This window comes from Oryctolagus cuniculus, chromosome 3 (genome assembly GCF_964237555.1).
Source record: "Oryctolagus cuniculus chromosome 3, mOryCun1.1, whole genome shotgun sequence".
Classification (NCBI taxonomy): Eukaryota; Metazoa; Chordata; class Mammalia; order Lagomorpha; family Leporidae; genus Oryctolagus; species Oryctolagus cuniculus.
Window position 1 is genome coordinate 184,874,621 of NC_091434.1, and position 12,549 is coordinate 184,887,169.

Below are 12,549 nucleotides of genomic sequence, written 5' to 3' on the forward strand. Positions count from 1 at the left end.
GTCCTCGCTGGTGCTGTCAGGGTGCTGACCTCAGAGCCCGCAGGCCGCGGCACAGCAGGCCCCACATCAGTGTCCGGTGGGGGCCCGGCTGCCCGGCTGCCCGGCTTCCTGCTCCTGCAGAAGAAGCGCTCGGGTCCCTGCCACCTCTGTGGAAGACCCAGATGGAGTTCGGGGTTGCTCGCTGTTGTGGGCATGTGGGGAGTGAGCCAGAGGATGGAAGATCTCTCTCTCTCTCTCTGCCTTTAAAACAAATAAACAAATCTTAAAAAAACAAACAAACAAACCAACCCAAAAGGCAGTGCTTGGGAGAAGTCCAGGAAGTGGAGGAGGGAGCAGGGCCGCAGGTTAGACCTGGACTCTGCAGATGGAAGAAGCCGGTTCAAGGTGAGGGGCACAGATTGAAGGAGACAGCAGCTGGCCTGAGGATGGAGGTGGAAGTGCCTGAAGGACCCCAGCTGGCTCCAGGGTGCAGGACAGCCTGTGCCTCTGGTGTGAGCAGCTGACCAGGGCTCCAGGCAGCGGCCCCCTGAGGCCACCTGGCTGCCTTTAGTAAGGGAGGAAGTGCTGACTTCAGGGACATTCCTGAGCCAGGGCAGGGCAGGCGCAGGACAGGTTCTGTGTCTCCTCTGACCGCAGGGCAGGTTCTGTGTCTCCTCTGACCGCAGGGCAGGTTCTGTGTCTCCTGCCCGGCAGAGGGACCGTTGGCTTGGCTCCCTGTTCAGGATTTCTGGGAAAGCAAAAGCTCCTAATTCCTCCCTCAAAATAGTTGTCGGTGGTCTCAGAGCCAGAGGTCCGAACCTGGGGAGAGAGGGGTGTTTTTCCAGATCAGTAATGGCCGTGGCCTGGAAACAGTGTAGTGAGGTGCCTTGTGGGGAGCACCACTGGGTCAGCCCCTAGTAGAGGGGTTTCGCTTTAGGCTGGAGGCTGTTCTCGCTGTAGCAGTCTCTTCAGATCCCCTCTCCTGGGGGGTGGGGACTGGAAAGGGGGTTAGCTCAGCTGCTGAGGGTCTGGGTGGGGGCCTGGGTGGGGCGGGGAGCGCTTATCTGAAACTGCTGCCCAAAACTGAGCAGCCTTATCAAGGAGAGCCGGAAAGCCACCAAAAGCCAAGGACACAGGGTGGAGAAAGCAGAGGGGCCGGCCTGGGGGGATGCTGGGGTGGAGACTCCAGCCCCTGCCCCACAGCAGAGGGGCCGGCCTGGGGGGATGCTGGGGTGGAGACTCCAGCCCCTGCCCCACAGCAGAGGGGCCGGCCTGGGGGGATGCTGGGGTGGAGACGCCAGCAGCTGCCCCGCAACCCAGGACTTTTCCAGAAGCAAGGTGCTTGGGAGGGCTCGGCCAGTGATGGCGGAGTCGTGCAGTCTGATTTTCCTAGCGAGGATCCACTGCTAGACCTCAGGGCAAAGTTCCAGACAGTTTCAGAGCGAGTTTACACACAGTGACAGGAGAGTGAGTGACTTGCACAGGTTAATTCTCAGAGAAAACGTTCACCTAGATGTTTACAGTTAGAAATATCAATGTCTTCTCTTGTATAAAGGTTGATGTTATGTATTGGAAGAGCAGAGTGAGAGTCAGAGAGGGAGAGACCGCTCCTCCGTCCGCTAGACGGCTCCTCCGTCCGCTAGACCGCTCCTCCGTCGGCTGCTGCACTCCCAGTATAGCTGCAACAGGCTGCAGCCGGGAGCCAGGAGCTCCCTCTGGGTCTCCTCCCACACAGGTGCCGGGGCCCAAGCACCTGGGCCATCTTGCGGTGCTTGCCCAGGTGCACGAGCAGGGAGCTGGATTGGAGATGGAGCAGCCGGACTCCAGCCGCGCCCCACGGTACGGGTGCTGGTGTCGCAAACAGCGGCTTTAACCTCCTGTGCCACCACACTAGCGTCAGCATCAGTTTCAGTGACGGTGTTTTGTTCCCATTTCTGTTTTCCAGTGACAAACACCTAAAAGATAATAGTGACAACACATACTATTTGGGAAATTAAAGAGAACTATTACAAGAAAAACAAATTCAAAAGTAGCCATTTCTCTCACTGAGTAAAATCCTTAGAACTTAGCATGTCGCCTGCTCTGTTCGTGCTGGTTTTCTGAATTCGTGGCAGGAACCCACACAGCTTATTAATTTTGGAAATATTAATAAGCAGATCGATTTCAGTGTTTTCTGTTCCAGAATAAGATTTCATGTGGTTAGATGACATGCTAGGGGCTGTCCTTGTGGTGCAGAGAGCTTCAAATAAATCTTTAAAAAAAGATGACTTACTAGGCTGGCACCACGGCTCACTTGGCTAGTCCTCCGCCTGCAGCGCTGGCACCCCGGGTTGTAGTCCCAGTTGCGGCGCCAGATTCTGTCCTGGTTGCTCCTCTTCTAGTCCAGCTCTCTGCTGTGGCCCAGGAAGGCAGTGGAGGATGGCCCAAGTCCTTGGGCCTTGTACCCGCATGGGAGACCAGGAGGAAGCACCTGGCTCCTGGCTTCGGATCAGCGCTGCACGCCGGCTGTAGCAGCCGTTTGGGTGATGAACTAACAGAAGGAAGACCTTTCTCTCTCTCTCTCTCTCTCTCACTGTCTAACTCTGCCTGTCAAAAAAAAAAAAAAAAAAGATGACTTACTAAATATCCCATCTAATATATGCGCCTAACAAATTGGATTCCGACTGTGCTACTTTTGGAAATTGACTAAGCCCTAATAACATTTTTCTAGAGAAAATAATAGTTAAGCCCAAGGAAGAGGTTTTTGAAAAGCAGTAAGCAGTGATAAGATAAATGACTGTTAACATGTAAAGTACAGGGCGAAGGGCATCTAAATTACAGGACACTGGATTCAAATCAGAGCACAATAGAGATTCCAGTAGCTCTAAACTTGGTAAAAGTGTAACATACAATGGATGAGGGTAACAACATGATAAGAAAAGAATTATGTGTAATGGATGATTTTGAGAAAGTTGTGACACCTGTAACATCATTTGCCATAATAACTTCAGGTGTTTTAAAGAATTAATGTTGGGGCGGCGCTGCGGCTCACTAGGCTAATCCTCCACCTTGCGGCGCCGGCACACTGGGTTCTAGTCCCGGTCGGGGCACCAGATTCTGTCCCGGTTGCCCCTCTTCCAGGCCAGCTCTCTGCTGTGGCCAGGGAGTGCAGTGGAGGATGGCCCAAGTCCTTGGGCCCTGCACCCCATGGAAGACCAGGATAAGTACCTGGCTCCTGCCTTCGGATCAGCGCGGTGCGCCGGCCGCAGCGCGCCGGCCACAGCGCGCCGGCCAGGCAGCCATTGGAGGGTGAACCAACGGCAAAGGAAGACCTTTCTCTCTGTCTCTCTCTCTCACTGTCCACTCTGCCTGTCAAAATAAATAAAAAGAATTAATGTTGGAAAGATTTCTTTCAGGAGGCAGCACTGTGGCATAGCAGAACCAAGCCAGGGCCATCAGAACTGGCCTCCTGTTTGTGCGCTGGCTTGAATCCCGGCTGCCCTACTTCTGATCCAGCTTCCTGCTAATGCCCTGGGAATGCAGCAAAGGATGGCTCGAGCGCTTGGGCCCCTGCACCCACGTGGGGGACTTGGAAGAAGCTCCTGGCTTCTGGCTTTGGTCTGGGCCAGCCCTAGCTGTTTCGGACATTTGAGGAGTGAACCAGAAGACGGAAGATCTCTCTCTATATATATATCTCCCTTTCTCTCTCTGTACCTCTGACTTTGAAATAAATAATTTTTTTAAAAGAAGAGATCTCTTTTAAAAATGAAGCAAAGTGGTATATTACAGTTATCCAACTGTGGTGGGTGACAATTTTGTAAGTGTTAAAGCAGTATGTTAAATTATGGGCCATATGGGCCGATTCGAGTCCTGGCTGCTCCACTTCTGATCCAGCTCTTTGCTATGGCCTGGGAAAACAGTTGAAGATGGCCCAAGTGCTTGAGCCCCTGCACCCACATGGTGGGAGGACCCAGAGGAGACTCCTGGCTCCTGGCTTCGGATCTGTGCATCTCTGGCCTTTGCAGCTGTCTGGGAAGTAAACCAGCAGATGGAAGAACTTTCTCTGTCTCTCTGCCTCTCTATAACCTGCCTTTCAAATAAACAAATAGATCTTAAAAATTATATATAAAAATTATAATATAATTACACTATAATTTATAATATCATAAATTAAATTATAAATATTATAATTTATAATATAATTATATATTATAATATGTTATATATAAAGATTATATACACTATAATTATATTATATATTATAATATGTTATATATAAGTATTATATGTACTATAATTATATATTATAATATTGTATTTATAATTTATAATATTTGATTACCTACCTTCATACCTATAATATATACTATACAATTTGTAATTATATATATAATCTTTATATATATATAAAGAGCAGTTACAAATCTGCAGGTCAGTACCCACTTTCCACCACATAAACAGTTCAGGACATGAACAAATAGTGTAAATAAAAGGTGTTTCATTAAGCTAACAGTTGGGCATTTTCAGTCTTGCTAGTAATAAAAGTGAGAATTAGTAAGCATGGAAGTGTAGTGGGGCTGCCACTGTGGTGTAGTGGGTCAGGCGGCTGCCTGGGGTGCTGGCATCCCATGTGAGTGCTGGTTCCAGTCTCTGCTGCAAAACTTCCTATCCAGTTCCCTGCGAATGTGCCTGGGAGAGCAGTGGAAGATGGCAATCTATTTGCTCGTGTGGGAGACCCAGACAAGGCTCCTGGCTCCTGGCTTTGGACTGGCCCAGCTCCAGCTATTGCAGCCATTTGGGGAGTGAGCAGTTTATGGGTGATCTGCCTCTCGCTCTGTCTTTCCATCTCTCTCTCTAACTCTGCCATTCAAACAAATAAATCTTTTATATGGGTGTGTATATAGTCCACTTCATACCTATTGAAATAGCACAGTGACAGCACTCACTTTGCTTGGGGAAATCATACACCCCCGATTGCTGCTGTGTTTTATGGAAGCAGAAGTTCAAAGCCAAACCCAGCCTGTCAAGGTGTCCTTTGAGGCATTGCCCCCGGAAGAATGAATGTCGGGAAGATCCTGTAAGGCAGGAACGGTTACCTACCCAATGATCATTGTAGCCACACTTCTATTCTTCCGTAGGCAAAGTTTGGCCATTACCTGATTACCTGACACCTTGGTAATGGTTACGCGAACCAGAAAATGTTAGCATGCATCATGTGGATAGCTGTTGAAGCCACAAGTCTGAGGACTCTGACAGTGCCGTGTGGCCGCGGGCCGAGTGCTGGGGGACCATGGCACCTGCGACGTGCTTGTCTAGTGAGGGCAGGAGTTTCCCAGAGATGTGGATCGGCGCCTCGCAGACAGTACGACTCTTTCAAGAGTCATTGCTTTAGGCCGGTGCCACCGCTCAGTAGGTTAATCTTTTGCCTTGCGGCGCCGGCACACCAGGTTCTAGTCCCGGTCAGGGCACCGGATTCTGTCCTGGTTGCCCTTCTTCCAGGCCAGCTCTCTGCTGTGGCCCAGGAGTGCAGTGGAGGATGGCCCAAGTGCTTGGGCCCTGCACCCCATGGAAGACCAGGAGAAGCACCTGGCTCCTGCCTTCGGATCAGCGCAGTGCGCTGGCTGCACCGTGCCGGCCACGGCGGCCATTGGAGGGTGAACCAATGGCAAAGGAAGACCTTTCTCTCTGTCTCTCTCTCTCACTATCCACTCTGCCTGTCAAAAATAAAAAATAAAAAAGAGTCATTGCTTTATTTGAAAGGCAGAGTGACAGAGAAAGAGGGAGAGACACACAGAGAGATCTTCCATCTGCTGCTTTGTCCCCCAAATGGTCAAAATGGCTGGGGCTGGGCCAGGGCTGGGCCAGGCCTAAGCCAGGAGCCAGGAACTCCATCGGGGTCTCCCACGAGGGTGCAGGGGCCCAAGCACTTGGGCCATCCTCTGCTGCCTTCCCAGGCACATTAGCAGGGAGCTGGATCGGAAGTGGAGCAGCCGGGTGTGGAACTGGCGCTGTGATACATGGGGGTCGGCATTGCAGGCGGGGCTGTACCTGCTGTGCCACAGCACAGCCCCGCTCCTGCACTGTTGCTCAGTGGGAAGTCATTCTAATAGATTGGTTTCTATTTCTTTGCCAGTTTTTTCCTCTTCTCGCCTCTGAGGTATAACACAAATGATAACTTCATGGGAAGATACAGTTTGAAGAAGTACTATAATCATTTAAAGACACACACACATGTATAACTTTTAAAATCATTTATATTATTTGAAAGGCAGAGAGAAACAGACAGAGGGAACCAGACCTCCCCTCTGCTGGTTCCCTCCTCAGATGCTTGCAACAGCAGGGACTGGGCAAGACCAGAGGCAGGAACCGGAAACCGTGCAGGCCTCCCACGTGAGTGGCAGGGACCCAGCCGTCTGGGCCTGCGGCACTGCCGCGCAGGAGCTGCGCTGGCGCCAGGCGCTGCGTCCTTGTAGCGTCTTAACCGCTAGGTCCACCTGCCCCTCCAGCAGGTCCCGCTGCCTGCTCACCAGGCTGTGGCTCCGGGCTTTGCTTCCCGGAAATGTGCAGACTGATTTCTTGTGCTTTGCTCCGGTGACGTGGAGACACTGAGAATGTCCTGTTTTCTTCCAGGAATTTATGCAAGTATTCGCACGAAGTCCTCTCCGAAGAGAACTTCCAGGTCCTGAAAAGCCACGGTCTCTCTGGACTCAACCAAGAGGAGCTGGCGGTGCTGCTCATCCAGAGCGACCCCTTCTTCCTGCCCGAGGTGAGTCGGGATCCCTCGCTGGCCGTCTGTGTCTGCAGACGGACGCGCTGGGGGCGGAGCAGGAGGAACCGGGCGTCGGAACCAGGCCTCTGCAGGCGGCCGTCAGGCTGTTGCTGACCCGAGAGATCCCAGCAGTTTCTCTCCTGTGGGAGGGTTTCCAAGACTTTTAGTGCGGAACGCCGCTGCTAAGCTGCCAAGGAGCCCCCTGAGAGCGACAGGAGCTGACGGTGCACTCGGAGTAGACAGATTGGTGTTGTAACCAGGGGGGCTTCCCGGAAGAGGTGGGTTTTGACTGAAGTTGGGGAGATGACAGGAAAGATTAGGGTACAGGCTGGGAGGTTGTAGCCGAGGCGTTTCCCCATCCTCCCCCAAAATACGGCGATGCGGACACAGTGTATGGGTTCGTCTTTCACCAGCCTGCAAGCTGGACCACAGGCCACACCTGGCCTGCCACTGGATCCGCCTGCAGCCCTGCCTGTGTGTCCCCAGCTGCCCAGGGCAGCTTCCCTCCGGAGGGCGAGCCGAGTCACCACAGCGGGGACCGGGTGCTCTAAAGCCTGCACCTTCTTGGGGAAAGTTTGCCAAGTCACCTTGCCGTCTCCTCACAGGGACGAGGGTCTGGCCCTGGACCCAACGCGACAGCAAGGGACTCAGAGTGTGGCTTCCAGCTCCAGGCTCTTCTCTCTCTTTTTCTTTTTAACGACTTACTTACTTATTTGAAAGTCAGAGTTACACAGAGAGAGAAGGAGAGGCTGAGAGAGAGAGAGAGAGAGAGAGAGAGGGAGGGAGGGAGGGAGAGAGAGGTCTTCCATCTGTTGGTTCACTCCCCAAATGGCTGTAACAGTTGGAGCTGTGCCCATCCAAAGCCAAGCGCCAGGAACTTCTTCTGGATCCCCCATGTGGGCGCAGGGGCCCAACGACTCGGGCCATCTTCTACTGCTTTCCTAGGCCACAGCAGAGAGCTGGATCGGAAGTGGAGCAGCTGGGACTCGAACCGGTGCCCATGTAGGATGGTGGCACTGCAGGTGGCGGCTTTACCCGCTGCGCCACAGTGCTGGCTGCCTCTTCTCATTGTTACAGCTCTCTTGCTGGCGGGAGCATAGAGAGGAAGTGGAAGGCAAGCAGTGTCCTTTTTAAAAGATGTGACATGTGCTTTGGGCACAGCACATCTGTGCACGTCGTGGGCCATAGCTCTCACGTGCTCACAGTCGGGCGGAAGACAGCCTGGAAGATGTAGCTTCTGGCTGAGTCACCGTCTGTCTGCCTGAAATCCAACAGCTGCTGTCAGTAGAAGGAAGATGGGACAGCCGGGCACAGATGGGACAGTCTCAGCCACAAGAAGTCCAGCCGTGCGGCTCGGAGGATGCTGGTTAAGGCTGGCGTCGAGAAAGAGAAGCCCAGGCGCGAGTTCGGCCAGGCGGGGTGGGCGGAGGGAGGCAAGCTGGCGTTGAGACGCACCTCGAGACGCACAGCATGGCTAGCGGGGACCTGGAGGGTCGACTCGTCTGACACTGAGCTCCATGTTTCCCTGAGCGGTGGTTTTGAGTTGGCCACTGAGCCCGGGAGAGAGAGGAACGTGCAGATTCCCAGGGGACCACATCCTGTTTCCTCCCCCCACCCGGTGCTTGCCTGCCCCAGGCCCTGCTGACAAGCAGAGCCACCTGTGAGGGCATGGCAGGGTGACGATGAGTGTCGGCCTGGGGCCCACCCTTCGCCTGAGGAAGCCAGTCTGGGGCCGGTCTCTGCTCCCTTCTCCCAAGCCCCCATGTCCCCGTCCGGGCCCTGCAGGGCCGGCGGGCGGCAGTTCTGTTGGGAGAAGCTGGCGACGAGGTGCTACTGCTGAAGGGTCCCAGGGGGGCTGTGGACTCGAGGGCCCTGTTCCGCTGACGGGAGCTCAGGCCCCAGGGTCATGGCCAGGAGCTGCCTTTGGCCACCTGTCGCGGTTACCAGGCCCTGTGTGCAGTACTGGTGGCCGTGGTGGACAAGATGTACTCCCTGGGGCCGGCGGTGTGGCACAGCAGGTTAAAGCCCAGCCTGCAGTGCCAGCATCCCTTGTGAGTGCCGGTTCAAGCCCCGGCTGCTCCACTTCCAGTCCAGCTCCCTACTAGTGTGCCTGAGAGAGCAGTGGAGGATGGCACAGGTCCTCTGGCCCCTGCATCTGTGTGGGAGACCCGGAGGAAGCTCCTGGCTGCAGGCTTCAGATCGGCTCAGTTCCACTGTCACGGCCATTTGGGGAGCGAACCAGCAGATGGAAGACTCTGTCTCTGTCTCTACTTCTCTCTGTAACTCTTTCAAGTAAATAAAACAAAACCTTAAAAAAAAAAACGTACTCCCTGCTCCTTGAAAGAGTCACTTTTCCCCACTTTGCCTTGCCCTGTGAGAGCGTGGAAGCATTAGGCACACGTGTCTCCTGGCGCGTAGGCCGGTACGAATAAAATACACTCATTGGGAAGGAATGGTTTCGTTTGTTCCGGCCTGATCAGCGCAGGACAGTGTGTCTGCAGCGCCAGCATGGTGACGGGAAGGTTCACCAGCGCGGCTTGGAGAGGCTGTGGTTGTCCTGCTTTGCCGGGCCTCCGGGATCCTGGCCCTCAGACTGCATCAGAATCACCTGGCAGGTTGCCAGCACACAGATTTCGGTGGTCTGGCACGGTGGACGCGGGAAGGGTCTCAGCATTTGCATTTTGAACACGTTTCCGGGTGATGCCGATGCTGCCTGGTCCAGGGACCACACTTTGAGAACGATAGTCTAGGGTCGAGAGTGCATAACAGACACTGTGGCAATTATGTCAGTTATGTGGGAATCTGTGTCTTTGCCTTCTAGACAAATCCTGGGGCAGGTATTGATCTGGCTTGCTCAGGGTCTATTGCAACAACTTACAAATACAACCTTTGGCACGTTTGAAATGCAGGTGTGTGTGTGTGTGTGTGTGTGATCACAGTGGCTTCCCCCTTCAGTAGTTCAGACATTGCCTCAACACTGCATCCCGGAGGCGCAGTCACAGGACGTGCTATTTAGTCTGCTGAACGCCTCGGTTTAGGTAGAGAGAAAAGTATCTCCTGCTAGGGCAGAGGAAGTGGAGGCCGGGAGCAGGTCACCGGGGCCGCTGGGGTCACACAGCTGCCGGGGAGGCCCCAGGCTTTGGAGCCAGCGCCTCCAGTGCTGTCGCCTGGCACTGCTTCCGCCCGCTGTGGCTCCGTGGCTGACCTGCAGAGGGCTTTCACGTGCTGCCAGCAGAGACCCAGCCCTGGGTCTAACCGTTGCAGGTGAGGCGCTTGCAAGGCTACGCGACCTCCAAAGACTGCAGGGCTCACTTGGCCTCCTGTTTGCAGCTGGCCAGCTGCCGCCCGGGGCTGTGGGAGGTACCTGTGTTGTTCCCGAGAGTCCCTGCTGCCTGGTGTCCTCACTGGTGGTCTCTCTTTTCTGTAGATTTGCAAGACTTACAAAGGAGAGGGGCGCAAGCAGATCTGCAGTCACCAGCCCCTGTGTGAAAGGCTGCACATCTGTGAGCACTTCACCCGCGGGGAATGTCGCTACCTCAACTGCCTCCGGTCCCACAACCTGATGGACAGAAAGGTGCTGGCGGCCATGAGAGAGCACGGGCTGAGCCCCAACGTCGTGCAGAACATCCAGGACATCTGCAACAGCAAGCACGCCAAGAACAACGCCGCAGGCACCAGAGGTACGCGCCTCCTCGCGGCTCCCTCCTCTAGAGGTACAGGCTTCCTCTCTCGGCACCCTCCTCTAGAGGTACGCGCCTCCTCTCGGCTCCCTCCTCTGTGCAGGGAGACAGAGGTGCGCGCTTCCTCTCAGCACCCTCCTCCGTGCAGGGAGACAGAGGTGCGCGCTTCCTCTCAGCACCCTCCTCCGTGCAGGGAGACAGAGGTGCGCGCTTCCTCTCAGCACCCTCCTCTGTGCAGGGAGACAGAGGTACGTGCCTCCTCTCTCGGCACCCTCTCTGTGCAGGGAGACAGAGGTACGCGCTTCCTCTCTCGGCACCCTCTCTGTGCAGGGAGACAGAGGTGCGCGCTTCCTCTCAGCACCCTCCTCTGTGCAGGGAGACAGAGGTACGTGCCTCCTCTCTCAGCACCCTCCTCTGTGCAGGGAGACAGAAGTACACGCCTCCTCTCTCAGCACCCTCTCTGTGCAGGGAGACAGAGGTGCGCGCTTCCTCTCAGCACCCTCCTCTGTGCAGGGAGACAGAGGTACGTGCCTCCTCTCTCAGCACCCTCCTCTGTGCAGGGAGACAGAGGTACGCGCCTCCTCTCAGCACCCTCCTCTGTGCAGGGAGACAGAAGTACACGCCTCCTCTCAGCACCCTCCTCTGTGCAGGGAGACAGAGGTACGTGCCTCCTCTCTCGGCACTCTCTCTGTGCAGGGAGACAGAGGTACACGCTTCCTCTCTTGGCACCCTCTCTGTGCAGGGAGACAGAGGTACACGCTTCCTCTCTTGGCACCCTCTCTGTGCAGGGAGACAGAGGTACGTGCCTCCTCTCTCATCACCCTCTCTGTGCAGGGAGACAGAGGTACGCGCTTCCTCTCTCGGCACCCTCTCTGTGCAGGGAGACAGAAGTACACGCCTCCTCTCAGCACCCTCCTCTGTGCAGGGAGACAGAAGTACACGCCTCCTCTCAGCACCCTCCTCTGTGCAGGGAGACAGAGGTACGCGCTTCCTCTCTCGGCACCCTCTCTGTGCAGGGAGACAGAGGTACGCGCTTCCTCTCTCGGCACCCTCTCTGTGCAGGGAGACAGAGGTACGTGCCTCCTCTCTCGGCACCCTCTCTGTGCAGGGAGAGACACCCGCCGCAGTCACCCGTCCTGCACAGAGCCTCCTTCACTTGCCCTTCTGGAATTTTCTGTGTGCACAACCACATGTAAAGTACACGTGAGACTTTGTCATTCTAGAACTTGTCTGTGTGCACATACCACTACATGCAAAGTACATGTGAAAGTTTGTAATTTTATAACTTTTCTGTGTACACACATTGCACGCAAAGTACATGTGAGACTTTGTACTTCTAGAACTTGTCTGTGTGCACATACTACTACATGCAAAGTACATGTGTGTGTGTTTTTTTTAAAAGATTTTCATTTATTTATTTGAATGTCAGGGTTACAGAGAGAGAAGGAGATGCAGAGAGAGAGAGAGAGGTCTTCCATCCACTGGTTCACTCCCCAATTGGCTGCAAAAACGGCCAGAGCTGCGCCAATCTGAAGCCAGGAGCCAGGAGTTTCTTCCAGGTCTCCCACGTGGGTGCAGGGGCCCAAGGACTTGGGTCACTGTCCACTGCTTTCCCAGGCCACAGCAGAGAGCTGGGTCAGCAGTGGAGCAGCCGGGACTTGAACTGGTGCCCATATGGGATGCCGGCGCTGCAGGCCAGGGCATGGACGCCACAGCGTCAGCCCCAGTACATGTGTGATCTTGTAATTCAGTTTTTGTGCTTGCCTCGTTTCTCCCAGATTAAGAAATGCTCATCATTCCTTGAAAAGCTGATAAAACTTTTTTTAAAAGGAAAGAAACTTGAAAGTTAGATTCAACTGTTAAAATTTGTCCTGATTGCTTTACCTCTTTCCCTATAGACTTAAATTTCAGATACTCATCGACACATAAAACATTTTTTGTGGTTAAGCCGTTTAAAATGTTTAAAACTTTTTCGAAAAATTTTGTTTGGAAAACAGAGGGAGACGGAGAGAGGGAAATACCTTCCTGCTGGTTCACCGTCCAAACGCTGCAATAGCCGGGGTCGGTCAGGCCAAGGCCAGGAGCCTGGTGCCCAGTCTGAGTCTCCCACGGGAGTGGCAGGGACTCAGGTACTGGGGCCAT

At 54.3% G+C, this 12,549-nt stretch overlaps 1 protein-coding gene across 4 annotated transcripts in view; it reads left to right on the plus strand.

The window, feature by feature from the left end:
* ZC3HAV1 (zinc finger CCCH-type containing, antiviral 1) overlaps nt 1-12,549 on the plus strand; it is a 57,952-nt gene that overhangs the window by 11,152 nt on the left and 34,251 nt on the right. For 2 of the 4 annotated variants that reach the window (XM_070071438.1, XM_070071439.1), the window contains exons 2-3: nt 6,589-6,724; nt 10,155-10,440. In XM_070071438.1, the coding sequence (XP_069927539.1) occupies nt 6,589-6,724; nt 10,155-10,440 (422 nt within the window). The remainder of the gene's footprint in view (nt 1-6,588; nt 6,725-10,154; nt 10,441-12,549) is intronic. The other 2 variants (XM_070071440.1, XM_070071441.1) reach the window with 1 other exon arrangement.